The sequence below is a fragment of the Morchella sextelata genome (genome assembly GCF_020137385.1).
Source record: "Morchella sextelata strain SCLS chromosome Unknown scls_2, whole genome shotgun sequence".
Taxonomy (NCBI): Eukaryota; Fungi; Ascomycota; class Pezizomycetes; order Pezizales; family Morchellaceae; genus Morchella; species Morchella sextelata.
Genome location: NW_025408617.1, coordinates 415,748 through 435,275, shown reverse-complemented (window position 1 = coordinate 435,275; position 19,528 = coordinate 415,748). Strand labels below are relative to the sequence as shown.

Here is a 19,528-nt window from a genome sequence, read left to right as displayed (position 1 = left end):
AATAATTGCCCCTGTGGTTTCATCTACACGCTGTCCAAGAGTGCTCTGCTCTAGGTAAACCCAAAATTCCCAGGTCGCGCCGTTTCAAAAACCTAGGCTGCTCTCGGGGGCTGGTGATGTCGATATTAACTACATGCAACTATAACCTAAGTACCAGTAGACGGTTGAAGTAAAAAAAATCAGCAGAGAAAAGTCTGAGCGGCGGCGCGCGGTAAAGATTAGTAACCTGAGTACGTATTCTACTTTAAATACCGCTTCGGCATGGACTAACATATGCATAAATTGATGAAGAGAAAGAGGCTAGTCGGGGTAGCTTATTGCTAGCTAAATACATGTAGTCCTTGTTTTATTTCGCGCTGCTAGGGAGAGCGAAGGGTTAGTGCGTACTTTGAATTTACCTCACATATTTAATTAGGGTGTGAGTTGTCGCTGGTGATGGATTGTCAGTGCGGACTGGAGACTTGATTACTTTCAAGTTGATCAACTTGTTGTGTTTTTTTGAAGGAGGGAATATTTTTTTTATTGATTATAAGGATTTTAGGCTCTTTAATGATCAACTCCTCACGGGTTTATTCTCCGGTGCGATCTCTTGGATAAAGGGTTGTGTTTATTAAGTAGCTACCGTTCCTAAAAGTACGCTAGCAGTATGGTATTCGCTAAATCCTGCACCGCCGATCATTTCCAGACACCCAACCCAACCACAACCATCCATCCATCCATTCCTCTCCAGTACTCCTCACACCTACGACTTGAAAAGCTCAACCGCATCATAAATCTACAGCACACAAAGCGTCAGTAAAAATAGTCCACATAAATCCATCACCCGGGAAAGGAAAACTTACGAAGTTGGGACTCAAAAACATATCTCCCGAGCTCCCCGACACGGCATTGATCGTGATCGTGTTAGTACCGGACACGATTGTACCCGAAGGAATGGTGTAATCGTAGCTTTCTCCGTACCCTCTATACGCGCCCCTTGTGAAACCTCTCGAATCAATCTTTGTCGGCGCCGCCGGCGTACTGCTCGACCACCCATTGACCGTGATCGATGGGCGGGCGCCGGCAAATGCGAGGGTTGTCCCAATCCTCAGTATAAAGGTCCCGCTTGTGCTGGTGGTCGTGAACTTGATAGTCGTTGGGTTATTGACGGCCACGACCTGGGCCATTGGGAATGCGTCCGTGCCGCTGCTGCCAACAGTGTATGTAAGCGGGCCCCAGGATGCCATGCGGCTATCAGTCGGGTGCATGCGGAGCTGATTGTCGGCGTTGCGGAAGCCCGTGGGGCGGCCGTTAAACTCGCCGATACGCCAGACGGTGGTGCGGGTCCCTTCTGTTGAGGCAATGGTACCAGACGCGGTAGTGGAGCCTGCGGTGACGGTGACAGACTTGGTGGCAACTTTGAGCTCGTCTTTGTATAAGACCATGGTGTAGGTACCGGGCTTCATTGGTGGGGAGGTGAAGGTTCCCGAGGACGAGGCATAGGTCCAGTATTGGGCGGCGGTGTTGTACCAGTGTAGGACTGTCTGGAAACCGCTGGGGATGCCGGTTGCGGTACCGCTAACGTATCCACGGGAGGCGGTGGGCACGTAGCCACTGATAGAGAGGCCACTGAAGAATGAGGTATCAAGGGAGCCAGAGGGCTCGCCGGAGCGCGAGAAGACAAGTGCGTACTAGAGAGGGTTTGAAACGTTAGTAAGGGTAATGATTGGAGTGTGGGTTTAAGAGCGGGAAGCTTACGGGGCCGTGAAGACCAAGGCGGGCGTCTTCGGTGCGCACATGGCCAGAGTTCATGTACCAGTAAAGAGCGTGGTAGTCGCCGCCGTTGTTCTGGGGGGTTTGTTAGTCTGGCTTGGATGGCTATTGCAGGGGAGGGGGGAATTTACGTAGTTGATGTCACGCATGAAGGGACCGCCGGCGGAGGTCTCGTAGGCGGTTGGGTCGGGGATCACCATGCATGCCTTTGCGTCCGTTCCGTAGATGCCTACACGCAGTATATTAGTCCAGGACGTCCTCAGCTAATCAAGTATGAGAATAACACCCACAGTGAACTTCGTCGTCAATGAACCTCTCGCTCGAGTAGAATTTGCTGCGAGTCTGTCCATTGACGATAAACTGCATGAACACCCATATATCAGCCAATTGCCCCTTCTCTCACTAAAAACACACCAGAGGGACAAAAAGAAAAACATACCACATCGCTTCCCTCAACCGTACTCGTCGAGCTCGACGTATCTGCGCCCAAGTACTCCGCTGACGGGAGATATGTGCTCTCGAGCCTAGCAATGAACCTCAACTCGCCGACTGATGGGTGCGCCGTGACATATGTCGCCATGAAGATGGTGGAGTCTCCATCACGCACAACATAGTACTGGGTAAGTCCGCTGGCCACAACGGTAATCTTCACATAGCTGCCAATAGTACTGGCCGAGACGGTAGCAGTCCCGAGGCCAGAGTTGATGTGTGAGTAGGGACTCTGCTGCTGCAGCTGCACGCCGCGGTAGAGAATGGAGGTGATGTCGCCATTGGCCTTTGCAACCTTGAAGACGAGGGTATTGGCGGAGTTGGCATCGACGGTGAAGTGCGTGCTGTCAGAGGTGTAGCCAAAGGCGGCGTGGGCGAGCGGGGCGAGGAAGCCGAGGAAGGCGAAAACAAGTTGGAGGAGCAGCATCTTGGAGAGCTGGCGGGCTTGATGATCCAGGGGTAATGGGCCATTTTGGAGAGGGAAAGAGAGCGTTTTATACCACTCAATGGGTTCTTGACACTCTTGATCATGAGCTATATGAGGTGAGTGGTATAATCATTGGCGTTTTCATAAGTTCATGTTTCATGCGCGTACTCCACACACCCACGCCGCGGGCCGGCACTCCACGCGAGGCCGGAAGTATTTAAGCTTATTTCGGACATTTGCTTCCCCTGATGCGAGCATCTTCAGGGCCCCTGTGTAACACTGGCAGCAGGGGATTGCAGAAATACGGCTTCCAGAGCACTTGGTAGTACATGGGCTGACCTCCGAATAGTGAATACCAAGAGTTTATGAGAGGCTTATTCGGACGTAGATAGACCGAATGATGTTGTTGCGAATTAGTTGCCTTATCGCTCGAGAGCTATTAATGATTCCTGCTCCTTCTTGTTGAGGTTTTGCGTGCAGCCGGTTGATGTTCCGTGACGAGGGCTTAATAATTGGGCCAGATTGGGAAGATGGTAGACTCCTTCACGAGGGTATGGTCAACACGGGGGTGTGGTCAATTCCAAGATTTTGAATGGAAACCAAAGGGGTATTCGATCAGCTCACTGCGTATCATATATCACTTCGGCGTATATTTGAGAGATTGGCCATACCTCCGTGTTGACCATACCTCGGTGAAGGAGTCTAGAAGCGAGAATTGAAAGGAGGAGGAAACACCGCTGCTACAGAAGTCAATAAGCATTACCAATCCACTGAAAATTTAGAAGTGGGGATAGGCAGTGCAAAGTGGTGTATTGCTTATCGAGATATATCGGATCAGTTATAATTATATTAGTTGCCATAGGATTTGGTTGGGATTGGCACAGGGTTGGGGTTGGGGTTAACCAATAGTAGGAATGCTCACAACGACGTCGTCTAAGTTTATTGAATCGAGTCAGACCTCGGCCTCGATCATGCGTACATACTGATAACGAAAACCCACACAACTTCAGAGTTGGTCAAGAATATGAGAATGTATTTCCGAGCTGTGCATGAGATGGGGATTAGTATTATTGAAGGCGATTCTGTCCAGTCGAGGGAGAGAATTCGAAATTATTGCATAGCATGACCCATAATACTACATATACCCTGCTGCGCGTCTCTACGGCGCAAATCTTAGTAAGTAAGACTGATAGGAAGCCCGGTATCCGAATTGACTGGAATTCGTTCTTTTCTACGGGAATATATATCGCGGGGTAAGTAAGTGGGGCTGTGAAGGTTTATATTACTCAAATGAGTGATACTAATAAATATTAACCACGTGCACTGATATAATACATGTATGATCCTGATAAATATATGTGTATAAACAGGAGCGGGCAGGTGGAATATGAACTCTATCAATCCCTCAGAAAGCACGATTAGAGCTCCAGATGGAGGAAGGAGGGGGGGGGGGGCGTGTTACAGTAGAATTAAAGGACCGAAAGAACAAATGTGAAGGAAACAAAGAGTGCTCAACACCACCCTTGGTCCCTTGGATGGACCCTAGGAATTAATAGGGGCCTTCACCAGAAAGCGAAGAGAGGTATTAAAATTGATATTGGAAATACCATTCCGAACACGGACAGAGCCAAAAAAAGCTGATAGGAGCCTGTGCTTTAGATCTCTCCCATAAAGAGAGGAGAGCACCAAGAGCGAGGGAGGAAGCTGCAATTAAGGCGCATGGTGCAGAAGGGGAGATGTAAACACTTCTTGCCCGACCCCCCAGGTTGAAAGGACCGCAGAGTAGAATTATGCACCCCCCTAGGAGCAGGTGAGAGAGAGCGAAAAACTACCGTACTCACATACAGCCTGCTGAGTAGGAACTGTGAGCAGGATCCCCGATGTACGAGCTGCCCCGTTACTTTGATATCACTATGAAGAAGTAAGATTGTAGGGGTGTCTCTCTATGTAGTAGCTAGATGTTGGAAAGCATTCCATGAGCGAATCCTATGGAGGGTGGGGCGTAGCTGCTGCCGGGCATGAGAGATGAAAGTGGCATCACATATACCGACCGCAATATTTCTCTAGCTCTATTTCAAAGTAGCAAGATAAACCTACATCTACTTGGTAACAATTTAAACTTACCCCCGACCATGCACCCGTTGTGGCGCAGCTTTCTCTTAAGGGTCACTCACGTAGTAGGTAGAAGGTCAAGACACATGTACATGTAGCTACATGTACGTAGCCTAGAGTAGAGCACATGCTATTACCGAGAAATACAACCATCATCTGTTCCATCCTCCAACCAGCGCAGGAGAAATAAGGGACACCCTCAAGAGATGAATCAGAACATAGAGAGTCTGAAACGTTCAGTAAAACGGACTTACATCATCTCTCGTAGCAACAGAGCACCTCGATGGCCGGGATGGATTTATCTCATCCTCTGCATACGTCTTCGGGCAGTATTACAACTTGCCGGCAAAGAGACACATCCGAGCCCGAAGATGAAAAATAAGCTCGAGTCAACGCAACACCTATCCGGACGCTGTGAACACGAGAGTCCATGAACTCGAAGAATGTGGATGATGGAATAGAAAACACTTAAGAGCTTACCCCAGGGCTGGAAGTGCAGATATCTCTTTGCCGACTACATTTATCCACACAAACCCGCCGGAACCCAGTACCCCCATTTACTCCGGAGAGGATGTAAGAGAGGGGCTTTCCCCTCCGCTCGAGAACATCGAGTGAGCTACCATGAGCTCGGTCTTGGCGAAAAATGGATATATCTGAAAAGCATTCCGCCAATAGTTATGGTGATGGCAGTACTGGTACCTGTGTACTTTCTATTTCTAGATAGGATCTTATAACACATATATGCACATATATATATTCTTTATGCCTACGTTGATATAAACAAAAGACCTCCTCACATCACTGAATGGCTTCACACCAGCTTTAAGGCCATGTGGATGGTTCATGGTGAGATCGATGGTATTGGTGGTTTCTAGTGGGATTTTTTATTACATCGGCATCAGCCGAGAAATCAAACGAGTGATGGCTCGTGATTAGGACTTCACGTTGCTCTTTTTTTGTGGATAAGACTAGCTAGCAAGTGTTATAGAGAGCCAGAGTTAGTGAGTGAAACAGAGTCAAACATCTCGCTATTTGGAACTTTTATTACTAACGAGTCTGCTATCATTACAACTAATCACAGTAACGTACTACTATAAATATTATATAAAAACAAAGCAAGAACCCCATTACGCCAATTAAAAGCACGCCAGAACGCCCTCAAAAGAAAGAAAAAACACCAAATCACTCACTACCGGCTCGACTGTTGTATCCCGTCGAAGCCACACCAATCCTTCCCACCTAACTTTACATCTACAAACTCCTCATTTAACCTCCCACTTCCATCCGCCACCGGCGGGCCTTCCGGAGTTTCCCCCGGCCAGCTCCTTACACTCCCTCTCACCTCACCGAAATCATAGTCCCTCGTCGGCGAACCGTGCCTCCAGCAGCTCTCTGATATGCCTGATCCCTCCGGAATTCTTTCATCCGGGCGGTTACCCGTGAAATATCTATCCACCGTTCAAGTCAGCACGAGCACTCCAAAGTACAACATGCATGTTTAATAGATAGAAAGATTCAAGGAAGGCGAAAACATACTCCTCCCACCACTTATAATTCTCATACCCGCTTTCCTCACCCTCCCAGCGCTTATACGTATTCCGCGCCTTGTCCACCTGATCCAGTATATGATGCCCCTCCGGCGGGATGCGCCGCTGACACTCCTTGGGCCCATGGCGCTGGTAGAACATATCAACGGCATGGCCCATCTCATGAATAAAAACTTCATCAAACTTTCTAAACCCCTCGTCTCCGCCAGGCATTGGAATCCAACAGTGCCCGAATCCAGTGTCGCCAAATACGTCCCCCTCGACCTGCCCCTCACTGTATCCACACGCGGCTCTCACATTTCCACCGAGCCACCTTCCATCCCCGTCATTGGCAGCCTGATTTATGGTTACTACGCCGTCGTAGCGCTCGCCAGTTGATGCGGCAACCCGCGCGATGAACGGCGCAAGGTCAGAGAGCTCAGGAAAATAACATATTCCAGGACCGTCTGGACAGTCGTGGGAGACGTAGGTGAGCGGTGTGTTAAAGGTAGCGAGCGTGGTGTGGAAAGTGGCCATGCCGGCGGAAGTGTTTGAGATTATGGAGGCGAGATTGCGGGAGAGGCGAGGGATAGTAGAAAGGGCGCTAGGGCTGATAGTACCTGTGTGGGTATATGGCTGCGGGCCGGAGACGGCGGTGGTGGTGTGTGGGAAAATGAGGAAGAGCCAATTCCAGACTGCGACGGCGCGTGTGGGGGGCAAGAGGGAGAGGGATAGGTAGAGTAGTAGGACATTCATTTTGGGCCGTTATGGGGTGAAACCAGTGTCGATATTTTATTGCTTTGCTGAAAGGTTCCTATCATTGTGGAGTAGATGGTTGTATTTATGAGATACTCGAGCTGACATTTATCTAGTGCTATGAAGAGCTGGCTGGTATCTTGTACAGAAGGCTGGCTAGTTCATCCCGGATCTCCATTTTGGCGGCGGTACAAGATCGTAGATCTCCTAATTAATAGTGGTGGCTGCGATACTACTTGGGTCACCATCACTATCGAAACTAATAGTAGGCCATAGGGGTGGCATATATACCAATGGCTGGGCCACATCCAGGTACCAGAGACACAACAAAGGGGCAGGAATGCAGAGAATGCAGAGAAGGAATTGACTGCGGAATGTTGGTGTCGATGTTGATCAGCCCTATGGTATACATTCCACTTCCAGTAACAGAGACACTAATATTTGTGGGGTTGGTTACGTGACGGAAGAGCAAAAAAGATAGCCGCCGTGGAGAAAGAGATTCATGGGCTATCGTATATATCGAGACCATGTTATCTGTCGCGCCGTGGTCGATATCGTCTCGAGAGGTACCATTGACACTGTGCTAGTTATGAGTACTTAGCACTACTAATATTAATACCTCAGGGCTAGGGTTTGCCATTATTACAACCGCCCAAAACAGCTAGCCCAACAGCAACCGGGGAATAGGAAAACCTCCCGCCGCCCCCAACTGACTGCTTGCGGCGAGAATAAGTTTCTGATTTCTCTGGCTCCTGATTGGTTGAGAGCGACAGGGGTGGTTTAGTAAGCACGACCCATCAAAGTACTGAGCACTCACGACTGAACGAAATCTAATTGATGGAAGGGGAAGAATTGAACTCGAGAGAGCAGGAGGTGGAAGGGGAGGGGGTGGAAGGGGAGGGGGTGGCCGAAGGGCCCCCATTAAAGACCTACCCATAATCCAAAGTACAACTCGCGGTCGCGAGGTGGTCCTACTAGTTTGTATGTACGTGAAAATGCGGTTGCAGCAAGTACACGCATGGTCGTATTGATACGGATGCCTGTCCCCCGCAGTCAATTGCTAATATAAAATCCTCCGTTCAAGTGAAAACCTCATAAATCAGCGGAGAGTGTCTAAAAAATACTTCAACCAGCACCGCAGTCAATGACCAAGAACCCCTCCACCACCTCCCGCACCAACCTCTGTACCCCTCCCGCACAAATGCAGTTCCTCGAAAGCACCCTCACAGCCGGACATCTCGCCGCCTCCCCGCACAACCCCCAAACGGCCACCACCCTTCCTACCAACATTCACCTCGATCTCCCTATCCCCGACCCACACCTCGGCTTCAACGAGCGCACCACGCAATGGGTACACGACAACACATGGGTTTACACCACAACCTTCAGCTGCTCTCCGCCCGTGGGAGCCAAAGTATGTCTTGTGTTCGAGGGCCTCGACACGTTTGCGACCGTCTCGCTGAACGGGACGCCCATCCTCGAGTGCCAGAACATGTTTCGCAGCTACAGGGTCGATGTGACGGGAATCGTTAGGGCGGGGGAGAATGAGGTGGTAATGGAGTTTCGGAGCGCACTGAAGGAGGGGGATCGAATCATGGCGCAGAATGGCGGGGAGAGAGTCACGTGGAATGGTCATTATTCGAGGGTGTTTGTGAGGAAGGCGCAGTATCATTATGTGGGTACTAATTTTGTGATTTGCTCATGATGGTAATACTAATAATTAATCAATGCTTAATGATATACATTAATAGTACTAATACAGCTAACTACCCATTATTTCACGACTTACTTCTTTATAATACAAGAAGTGGAGCTGATTGAATGATTCTAGGGCTGGGACTGGGGCCCGTCACTCATAACCTGTGGCCCCTGGAAACCTATTCGTCTCCAGGTCTACACAGACCGCATTTCCAACGTTAAGATCGAGCAAACTCTCAGCTCCCACCTCAAAACCGCAACCCTCGATCTTACCGCTACTACCGAGACTTTCGACGCTCAAGAGAACTACACCCTCACCGCCACGCTCCTCTCTCCCTCCGGGCGAGAAATTGAGCTAACCCTCTTACCTGCCACTGTAGGTGCCTGGAGGACTAGGTACGTCTTAACACCCCCCGAGTTATGGTACCCGCACCAGCACGGCCCCCCGAACCTCTACACCATCACTTTCACGCTCAGCAAACACACCTCTGACACCCCCGGTCCCCTCCACACCACCCAAAAACGCATCGGTATCCGCCGAATCCTCCTCGTTCAGGATTCTCTTCCGCAGCTCCCCGATACCCCCGTCTCCGGCGGCACAACATTCTACTTCAATATCAACAACACCCCCCTCTTCATAGGCGGCTCCAACTGGATCCCCGCGCACTCTTTCCTCCCCGCCGTACGGACACAAACTCTTCACAGCCTTCTACGCCTACTCCGCGACCGCGGAAACCAGAACATGCTTCGCATTTGGGGCGGTGGCGTCTATGAGAGCGATGAGCTCTACACGCTCTGCGACGAGCTCGGCATCCTCGTGTGGCAGGACATCTGTCTTGCTTGCGGCGACTACCCTGCGCATCTGGACAACTTTGCCGACGAGATCTGTGCGGAGGTGCGCGAAAACCTGGAGCGGCTGCGGTGTCATCCGTCTTTGGTGGTTGTGGCGGGTAACAATGAAGACTACCAGGTAGCGGATGAGGAGCTAGGGTATGACGCAAGGCAGCCGGAGGGAGAGTGGAGAAAGAGTTCGTTTCCGAGTAGGTGGCTGTATGAGAAGATCTTTCCGGGTATTGTGAGGGAGGTTTGTAACGGAAATACGGGCGCGGAGATTGGGCAGGCGGGTACGGCTGGGACGGGGGTGGTGTATTGGCCTGGAAGTCCGTGGGGAGGCGAGGATAGTACGGATCGGACAGTGGGGGATATACATCAGTGGAATAGTATGTTTCTACCCTTCCTATTTAATGATTGGATTATTGCAGTGTGTACTGGATTTACTTCGGCATGGAGTAAGGCCGAGCGGACTCGGTGCGGCCGGGCGAGTACCAAGATTGGATGTAATTCAAATCGAGTCTTGATATTCACCCGGCCATACCGCTCTACCCTTACCTCGTCCAAGTAATATTACTCCAAATTCTCGATATAAAGATACAGCTTGGAAGGGGAGTTATACAAGTATATAGAAGGCACTAGAAGGCTTTACACATCCCAGCTCCTCCGAACCCTCCTTTCCAGGCACATCCTTATATCGAGAGCCCAATTTAAACACCTCTAACACACACATACAGTCTGGGGCGGCCTTCAAGCACCCTACCAGCGCTATCCGGACCTAGGCGGCCGCTTTATATCCGAATTCGGCATGCCCTCTTACCCCAGTATATCAACCATCAAGAACGGTTTCCTCGACCCAGCCATCCCCTTCGACAAAAATAACTGGAACGCTGAGTCTGAGGTCATCGAGCACCACGTTAGGGCTCATAGCTTTCAGAAGCGTCTACTTGGGTATCTAGGCGAGAACTTCAGGGTTGTATCCGGATCCTTGGAGGTAGGTGGTTACTTTTTAGTCTTGGCATCAAGGGTCAATGATTGATAAACATGTTGCTAAAACTGGTGATGTCAATGATTATAGGAGCGTGTATATTTAAGCCAGCTGCTGCAGAGTGAGGCAATGAACTATGCATACCGTGGCTGGAGGCGTAGGTGGGCGAGTCGTGAGTGTGGCGGTGCGCTTGTGTGGCAGTTGAATGATGTCTGGTATGGGAATCTCTCTGACTACTTTGCAGAATTCGTAATAGAATCCCAAAACTATATGTACTAACGAACCCCAGGCCTGTCACCTCTTGGTCCATAGTCGACTTCCACCTACGCCCCAAACTCGCCTTTTACACCATTTCCCGCGCCCTCTCCCCCATAATCCCAATCATAACCCGCACCACCACCAACCCCAAACCCAACTCCCAGCTTGAGGCCCTCGTCCGCTCCAAGACAACCCGGGGCGCTGGCTCCCATCCCCTACACTCCACACCACATATTTACCCTCCCAAACAAAGCACCATCCATGTCAGCATCTCCTCCACCGACGCCCACACCCCCACCCCCGTCATCGTCGAAGTCCGCACCATCAACATCGCCACAGGTGACACCACCACTCTCCTCAAAACAACACTCACCATCCCGCCCAACAGCGCCGTCGATCTAGACTTCGGCGTCTCTGTCGGCGACGCTGCAGTCCAGGTGCGACTGTGGGACAAAGACGGTTTGCTACTAGCACGCGAGACGGACTGGCCACAGCCGCTAAAGCACTATGTGTTTGATAAGCGGGGGTGTGTACTGGAATGGGATGGAATGAGGGAAGAGATGCGCGTTAGTGTAGAGAGACCGGTGAAGGGGCTTGTGTTTGCGGAGCTTGAGGGGGTGGCGTGGAGCGATAATTGCTTGGATGTGGTGCCGGGGGATGTGCAGGTTATAAGGGTGGAAGGGTTAAGGGGGAAGGCCTTAAGTGTGAGGTGGTATGGAATCAGTAGAGCGGATTGTAAGGATCTGATTCTGGATGTTGGGGAGGTGGTTTGTTGATTAGACGGGTCTTGTGGTGTGGTTGGGTGTAGATATGGGGCGTAGTATACGTATGCCTTGTGAAAGCATTGACTAGTTACTTGAAGCCCTTTTCGTAGATCTATCCTTTATCCGTTGCTTTATGATGACTTGATTGATGTTCTGTAGTAAAACCGTTTCCTATCAATCTATGGTTCTGCAATTCTTGTCAGAGGTTTTGATAGGCCGACCCAGGCCCACACCAACCTAAACTAACCCAAGCCCACAAAACAGAACCCAAGACAAGCCTAGCCTCTATATACAGGCTTATTCTTTAATATCTATGGACGTAAGAAAAGATATTTTGCTATAAATCGGTGCTAAACTGTATCATTATTCCAAGGCCTTTTTTCAGAAAGTCAAATCAGAGATCGATAGTTGAAACACACCATACCTCGGCCTCTGTGAACTTCGCATGAAGCCCGGGCCGCACTTGTATCAGGACCAAGCCCGGCCCAACAGGCCGAGGCCCGGGCTAGCCCGTATAACCTCAGGCCTATCAAAATCTCTGAAATTTCTTGTTACTGTATCTTAACGACCAGTTATATGATATTGTATTAGCTGATTTCCTTCTTACCCAATACAATCCACTAGAAACAAGAAAACCACACTTGTAAATTCTTATTACACACACTACGACCTATTATCGTCCCACCCACCCTACGACTGATTCTTTTCTTGAGAGAAATACAATTACAAACCCTAGTTTCCAACCCTAACCCAGATTCGAATCCACCATATTTCCAAAAATAACTACCAAAATACCCCAGAAACGATTGAATACCCAGCACACCTGCAGACAGCCCAGACGTGGCATGTTGTTGTCGAGTGATATTTTGTGATCCACTCTAGTTACCGCTCAATGGGAGAGCACGATGGCGTATTGACAAAAAAAACGGCCAGGAGCATTCAATTCGTTCAGAGCCTCGCCAGCTACATAAATTAGGGGCTTCTTTACTCCTGTTGGATGAAGCAGAAGAAAGGTTGGTTATGTCCCCCCAAGGTCAGGGGATGAGAACAGGCTGTTCTCGAAAAAAGAGATTTGGGGAGGCAGATCTAGTCACAGTCACTACTTTGATAAGGCCAGCGTTGCAGTAAATAAATTCCAAGGTTTAACCATCTTAGGGCTTGTCCATATTAGTACTTTTTTGTGTTAGCTAGGGCACGGGAAACCTTATTTCATTGCCTGGTAACCGTAGTCAAGGCAACGACAGAGACGGGTCTGGAAGATGGATTCTCGTCTATTAACCGTCATTTCTCTGTGGATTGTAGGATTCCTTCATGATGGTTATTATTACGCACTGTCATAGGTAGACAGAATATACGGATATGTAGATCTCGAGAGGTATGCTATTACTCTTCAGAAGGCAACCGCGTCTTGACTCTCAAGGTAGTTGTATCTACTTGCCTCCAGATCTCTGTAAGAGCTCGTGTCCGTAGCTACAGAGAAATCTATCATAATTCCACCCTCTCGAAATTCCATCCCTACCAAACTTCCAGCGTTCGGAGGGAACGGATTTGCTAACAAATACCTCTCTCTAAATTCCACCCCTACGATACTTCCAGCAAAGTTCGGCCACCTTCGGGGTGGAATTATGCTAGGTTTTGCTTTACTTTTACCTATCTACACCTACATTCCTCATCTAGTGATGGGTTGTACTGGACTGTACGGAGCCTACGCTCCCGAGCCTCCAATTTATAAAACTTAAAAGATCGAAGAGAACCCCTTCCCTTCGCTCACATTCCCAGAGATAACAGAGCGAATATAAATCCGCAACGACTTCCCAGGCAGAACCAAGAGACCAACAACGACCTCTGCCCCCTCGAAACGAAAGACAAAGACAAAAGAAAGAGGAACGAAGCTCTCACTCAACCCCTCGGACTTCGCCCAGGAGTTAAGTGAGATCCGTACTCCCCCACAAGGAGAGAGCACAAGAACGGCACAGGGACAGGGACAGGCACACCTAACGCAAAAAAGGCCCCTCCTGACCTCCAGGCTAGAGAAAATATATGTAGAGAAGTGTAGTAATTGAGCGTTGTATTCCAGCTAACTAAAGGAGGGGAAATACCCCATACTTATACTAAAGAAAGGTAACACAAAACATAGTAAATCATAACCGTATAAGTAATAGAAAGACATGACTAATAAATACCAAGGAAATAATGAGTCAAAACCCATGACTCATAATGACAAATGAGAATCCTCCCATACTATGAAATGTGCTGAGCGTACTATTTCAAGACTTCCCCTCGTGAACCACAGTGAATAGTAGAGGAAAATAAAACATGCTTGCCCTTATCCAATCCCTTTGTAAGTAAATCCGCCACGTTTTCATTGGTAGAAATATATTCCAACTCAAACAATTTATCCTCGTATCGTTCCCGAACAAAATGAAAATGCACATCAATATGTTTAGACCTTTTATGAAAGACAGGATTTTTAACCAAGGACAAAGAACTATTATTATCACCGCGAAGAATAAAAGAAAGTTTCGGTTTCCGTTCCAACTCATGTATCGCATTCTTTAACCAGATCATTTGTCGACTAGTATCCGAGAGAGCCATGTATTCTGCCTCAGTAGTAGAGGTGGCGACGGAGCGCTGCTTATAAGAGCGCCAGGAGATAAGAGCTTCCCCTAGCATAAAGCAGTGGCCGGTAAATGAGCGGCGATCGTCGATGTCAGAGGCATAGCTTGCATCACTGAAGCCGATGAGTGCAGTGGGTGGCGTTTTGGCGTAGAAGAGTGACCAATCGAGGGTACCCTTGAGGTAACGAAGGACGCGATGGACTGCAGCCAGGTGAGCTTTAGTGGGGCAGGAAGAAAATTGCGAGAGCATGGTGATGGTGTAGGCGAGGTCCGGTCTGGTACCGATTACTGCATACATTAATGAACCGATTATCGACTGATAGATTGTTGGATCGTCGATTTTCTCCGCTTCTGTTCCTTTTTGTAGGTGAACATTGTTGTCGATGGGTGTTGCCACAGGTCTAGATTCATCGAAACCGTATTTGATAAGTACACGCTTGAGATAGGCTTCCTGTGATAGGATCACGCCAGTCTTAGTATGGATCAAGTGGATCCCGAGTGCCCAGTTGGCTGTGCCAGTTTCCGTCATTTCGAATTCTGCGTGGAGTTGGAGGCTGACGCGGTTTTTGCGTTCAACGGACCAGTAGAAGATAAGGATATCATCCACGTAGATGGCGATGACGACTTCCCCTGTTTTGTGAATAAAAACACAAGGGTCGAAGTCCGCTTTTCTGAATCCCATTCTGATTAGCGTTTTGGAGAGACGAGCATACCATTCCCGAGATGACTGTTTGAGGCCGTAGATGCATTTGATAAGTCTGCATGCTTTGCCAGGAGTAGGGTAGCCAGGTGGAGATTTCATATAGATTTCTTCCTGGAGTTCACCATATAGGAAAGCGCTAGTAACATCCATCTGATCGCATTGACCGCCGGTTTGAAGGCAGCGGGCAAGAAGCAGTCTGATGGATTCATATCGAGTGACGGGGGCGTAAGTCTGATCGAAGTCTTGACCAGGTACCTGTGAGAATCCTTTTGCGACAAGTCGGGCTTTGTACCGAATAGGGTTGCCATCGGGCCCGAGTTTAATTTTGTATACCCATTTGCAGTCGACCAATTTTCGGTGATCTGGTGTGTCAACCAGTTTCCATGTATTATTCCTAGCAAGTGAGTCGAGTTCAACTTCCATAGCCTTTTGCCATTTTTCGGAGTCAGGACTGTTGATCGCTTGGTGATAGTTTGTTGGTTCTGCCATGGTGGTATCATACTGAATGTTGTATCCGTATCTGACCGGAGGTTTCCGTTCCCGTGGTGGGTTACGTCTCGGCTGATCAGTGTCTGTGTCAACATCATCGTGCTGGATACGTTCAGGAGCGGCTTCTTCTTCTTCTTCTTCAGATTCGTCGTTGGAAATTTGTTCCATAGTTTCTCGGAGCATTTGTTGGTTGAACATGTCTTCGATATCGGAATCTGAGAGTTTCGCAGGTGGTGTTGGTGGACGTGAAGGTGGTTCTTGTTTGATCTCGATTTGTTTTGGTTTAGGGGGTATGTCGGTTTTCATTGTTTCGATTTCTTCCCCTACGGATGGACCTTTAAACCTAAAATGATGAGAGAGAACTACTTTCCTTTGTGATGGTATGTAAACACGGCAGATTTTATCAGAGTCTCCGTAACCGCAGAATTGTCCCGTAATTGCCCTAGCATCCAACTTTGTTCCAGCTGGTCGTGCTTCGACAGGTATATGAATGAACATTGTTTCACCGAAGGATCGGAGATGCCCAATGCAGGGTTTCTTGCCGGTGAGTGCTTCATATGGTGTCATGTTCGGGAGTGCTTTATGCGGAAGACGATTCTTGACGTGTACCATTGTGTTGATTGCTTCTGCCCATAGATTCCGTGGAAGATCGTGGTCGAGCAAGGCGGATCGTGCCATTGTTGCTATTGTTCTGTTAAAGCGTTCTGCTGTTCCGTTTGACTCATGAGAGTAGGGTACAGTGAATTCATGCTTTATGCCTTTGGAGGCAAAGAATTGTTGAAGGTTATTGGAGATGTACTCGCCACCATTGTCGCTTCGAAACCGTTTAACCGTTTTGTCCAATTGATTTTCCATGTATGCGATGTATCGTTGTGTGGCAGCTGCTGCATCTGACTTCTTTTTAAGGAAGTAGAGGTGAGCGTACCTGGAGTAATCGTCGATGAAAGTAATATAGTAACTAAAACCGCCAAGAGAAGGAGTGGAAAACTTGCCGCTCAGATCTGAGTGGATTAGTTCTATTGGTTGTTTGGATCGCGGTTAGGTGAGAGGAGGAAGGTGTGATTTGGTGGATTTGGCGAGTTCACATGTGTTGCATGTTTCCATGTGACCTGTTGTGGGGAGAGACTTGGGATCGGCGACCATGTTACGTAACCGTGAGAGTGAGGAAGCGGGGAGATGTCCGAGTCGTTGGTGCCAGTCATAGAAGCTGGTAGCGATGGAGATGTGTGCGCAAAGTTCCTTGGTTTCAAAAATATAAAGACCAGTACTGTTTGCGTTAGCGATCCCAACGATTTCCTTGCTATTCGGTTTGTAAATGGTAAAGCCGTTTTCTGTCCCTGTCGTTGTGAATCCCTTTTTGGCAATGCATGACCAAGACATTAGGTTGGTATTGCCGAGTTCTGGGATTAAAAATACGTTCTGCAGAGTAATGGGGCCATGTGATCCGTTGATGGTAACATTTCCAATTCCGGTTATCTGTAGCTTTCGCCCTCCGCCAACAGTAACTGTTCCGCTATGAGGTGAGGGGTTGGTAACTTGAGTTCCGGTCATGTGGTTAGTTGCACCAGGGTCAAAGATCCATGCCTTGTTATCAGATGCGGAAGGTCCTGCAACGAAGCCAAAGCAGTCTTCCATTGTTACATCCGAGGTATCTAAGAAAGTGGTAAGGTCGAAGGAGACCGGCATAGTAAATACATCAGCTTCTTCGAGTGCGGGGAGGCCAGAAAGATCAGGGATCCAAGAGAGGTCTAGTTTTGTGTGAAATGCAGTACCGGACGCGACGTTAAGGTTGCCAGATGCAGCGGACTTCTCTTTGTCTCTGAAAGCTTTGAGTTTCCGGCAGTCTTTGTGCGTGTGGCCTTTTGCAAATTCACCGTTCTTGGTGCACCATGTACATGTAAGATCCTTTTTATCCTTTTTGTTGTTCCGTGCCTTACCGACTTTGTTGTTTCCATGTCCTGGATTTCCTCGCCTGATGTTGTAGGCTTCTCCAGTCGCTTGTCCATCGTTGTTGCGTCGTGAGTCCAGATCCAACAGCTTTTCATAGACGTCATCGAAGGTGACGTTGGGCTTGGTTTGCAGGTTGTCAACGACTGATTCGAGGGATTCGTGCCGGAGTGAGAGGAGTAGGAAAGATGCCTTCGCTTCTGAGACTGATGCGAGTTGGTGGAGGTGGTAACCGAGTGGGTCTTTGGTTTTGTCCGTAGAGTTACTAGTTCTAGTGAGGAGAGATGACCAAAGAGTATTGAACTGGGTTAGATGTTCCTTGATGCCTTTGTCGGGTGTATACTGTAGGGTTACAACGTTGGCAAGAAGCGAGTGGAGGGAAGATACAGTTTTTCGATCAAATCTGTCCTCGAGTTGGGTCCAGAGGTGGTGAGCGGTATTGGCCGGAGTGAGTGTGAGAATGACTTCAAATTCGATATTGGATTGAAGAAAGACGACCGCGAGGTTATCTTTCTTATCCCATTCACTGATTTCTTCGGCGTTGTCTGTGGTTTCTTCTTCGTCTTCTTCTGCTGGTGTTGCTGCTGCTGCACCTTCTGCTGGTTGTTCTGCAGGTGGTGCCGCTGTAACCGTAGTGGTGAACGCAGGACGCTTACTCGTACCATTGACTAGATTCCACAAATCGTAAACTTTTAACATACGACAAGCGAGGTCCCTCCAAACAGTGTAATGGCCTTGGCCAGACAACTTGCATGGTAAAGCGGGAATTTTTACGCTGTTGTTCGACATGTTTGAAGTGAAACGATAGAGTGTACTTTTGATAGTAGAAATGGTTTGGAGTATTTAAGCGTAGATGGTCTCCGGGCTCATAACCTAGAGAAAATATATGTAGAGAAGTGTAGTAATTGAGCGTTGTATTCCAGCTAACTAAAGGAGGGGAAATACCCCATACTTATACTAAAGAAAGGTAACACAAAACATAGTAAATCATAACCGTATAAGTAATAGAAAGACATGACTAATAAATACCAAGGAAATAATGAGTCAAAACCCATGACTCATAATGACAAATGAGAATCCTCCCATACTATGAAATGTGCTGAGCGTACTATTTCAAGACAGGCAACAGCCTAGAGGCCAGGAGAGGCCAGCGAAGAAACCACCTAACGCAAAAAAGGCCCCTCCTAATCCCCGGGCCGAAGCCCAGAGACCAGGAGAGGCCAGCGAAGGAACCACCTAACGCAAAAAAGGCCCCTCCTGATCCCCGGGCCGAAGCCCAGAGACCAGGAGAGGCCTAAGAAGCCCCCCAACCTAACCCAGGCCGCTCCTGGCCCTGACAAAAAAGTCAGGGACCAAGAGGGGCCGGAGCCGGAAGGGAGGACCAACGTGACCCATGCCCCTCCCAGCACTCGCATGGGCGTGAGCCCAGGCGAGAGCCAGGAGAGGCTGGATCACTGCCCTGCCCCCTCCCTCCGAAAGGAGGGGGCAGAGTGATCGAACCTCTGCCCCCTCCCTCCGAAAGGAGGGGGCAGAGTGATCAAACCTCTGCCTCCTCCTCTAGGAGGAGGGGGCAGAGTGATCAAACCTCTGCCTCCTCCTCTAGGAGGAGGGGGCAGAGTGATCAAACCTCTGCCTCCTCCTCTAGGAGGAGGGGGCAGAGGGGAGGGGACAGAGGTTGGGTCTCCCCACCTCCTCCCTTGTTGAAGAGGGGGGAGGAGGGGGGGGAGGAGGGGGGGAGGAGGGGGGGAGCAGAATTTGGCGACTCTGCCCCCCCCCTTATAGAAAGGGGGGGGGGGGGGCAGAGGCAAGAAGATCCCCCCCCACCATTCACCCTTCTCTTTCCCAGCCTTACCCAGCAGGGCAAAGCCAGACAGAGAAGGGGGAAGGGGAGAGGGGAGAGGGGAGAGGGGAGAGGGGAGAGGGAAGGGGCAGCTCCTTACTGGCCACACAAGGCCAGGAGGAAGCTGCTCCCTGAGGAAAGAAAAGAAAAAGCCTTGAGAGGGGGGAAAGGGCGTGCTTATATAGCTGGGGGAAGTTGTGCCAAGCCCCGATTTTCTTCGCCGACGGGTGGTTAGGTTATGGTGCCGAGCCCTGATTTTTTTCGCCGACGGGTGTAAATGGCTTAGCTTAGTGGGAGAGGTGGGAGGTTCGAGTGGGGCTTAATTAGACT

At 49.2% G+C, this 19,528-nt stretch overlaps 3 protein-coding genes across 3 annotated transcripts; 1 reads left to right on the top strand and 2 right to left on the bottom strand.

Moving 5' to 3' along the window:
* Positions 1 to 742: 742 nt before the first annotated feature.
* Positions 743 to 2,668, bottom strand: H6S33_005390 (uncharacterized protein; the record flags this gene model as incomplete). Its single annotated transcript, XM_044836731.1, has 6 exons — positions 743 to 775; positions 843 to 1,670; positions 1,738 to 1,827; positions 1,884 to 1,981; positions 2,043 to 2,112; positions 2,192 to 2,668. The coding sequence occupies 6 exons, from the start codon at positions 2,666 to 2,668 to the stop codon at positions 743 to 745; spliced, it is 1,596 nt and encodes a 531-aa protein (XP_044698699.1).
* Positions 2,669 to 5,969: 3,301 nt separating this feature from the next.
* H6S33_005389 (uncharacterized protein) lies at positions 5,970 to 7,062 on the bottom strand (the record flags this gene model as incomplete). Its single annotated transcript, XM_044836730.1, has 2 exons — positions 5,970 to 6,228; positions 6,317 to 7,062. 2 exons carry the CDS (start codon positions 7,060 to 7,062, stop codon positions 5,970 to 5,972), a joined length of 1,005 nt encoding a protein of 334 aa, XP_044698698.1.
* A 1,144-nt stretch (positions 7,063 to 8,206) lies between these two features.
* Positions 8,207 to 11,613, top strand: H6S33_005388 (uncharacterized protein; the record flags this gene model as incomplete). The annotated part of the gene is made up of 5 exons (XM_044836729.1): positions 8,207 to 8,737; positions 8,894 to 9,980; positions 10,329 to 10,585; positions 10,670 to 10,794; positions 10,869 to 11,613. The coding sequence occupies 5 exons, from the start codon at positions 8,207 to 8,209 to the stop codon at positions 11,611 to 11,613; spliced, it is 2,745 nt and encodes a 914-aa protein (XP_044698697.1).
* Between the last annotated feature and the right edge of the window lie 7,915 nt (positions 11,614 to 19,528).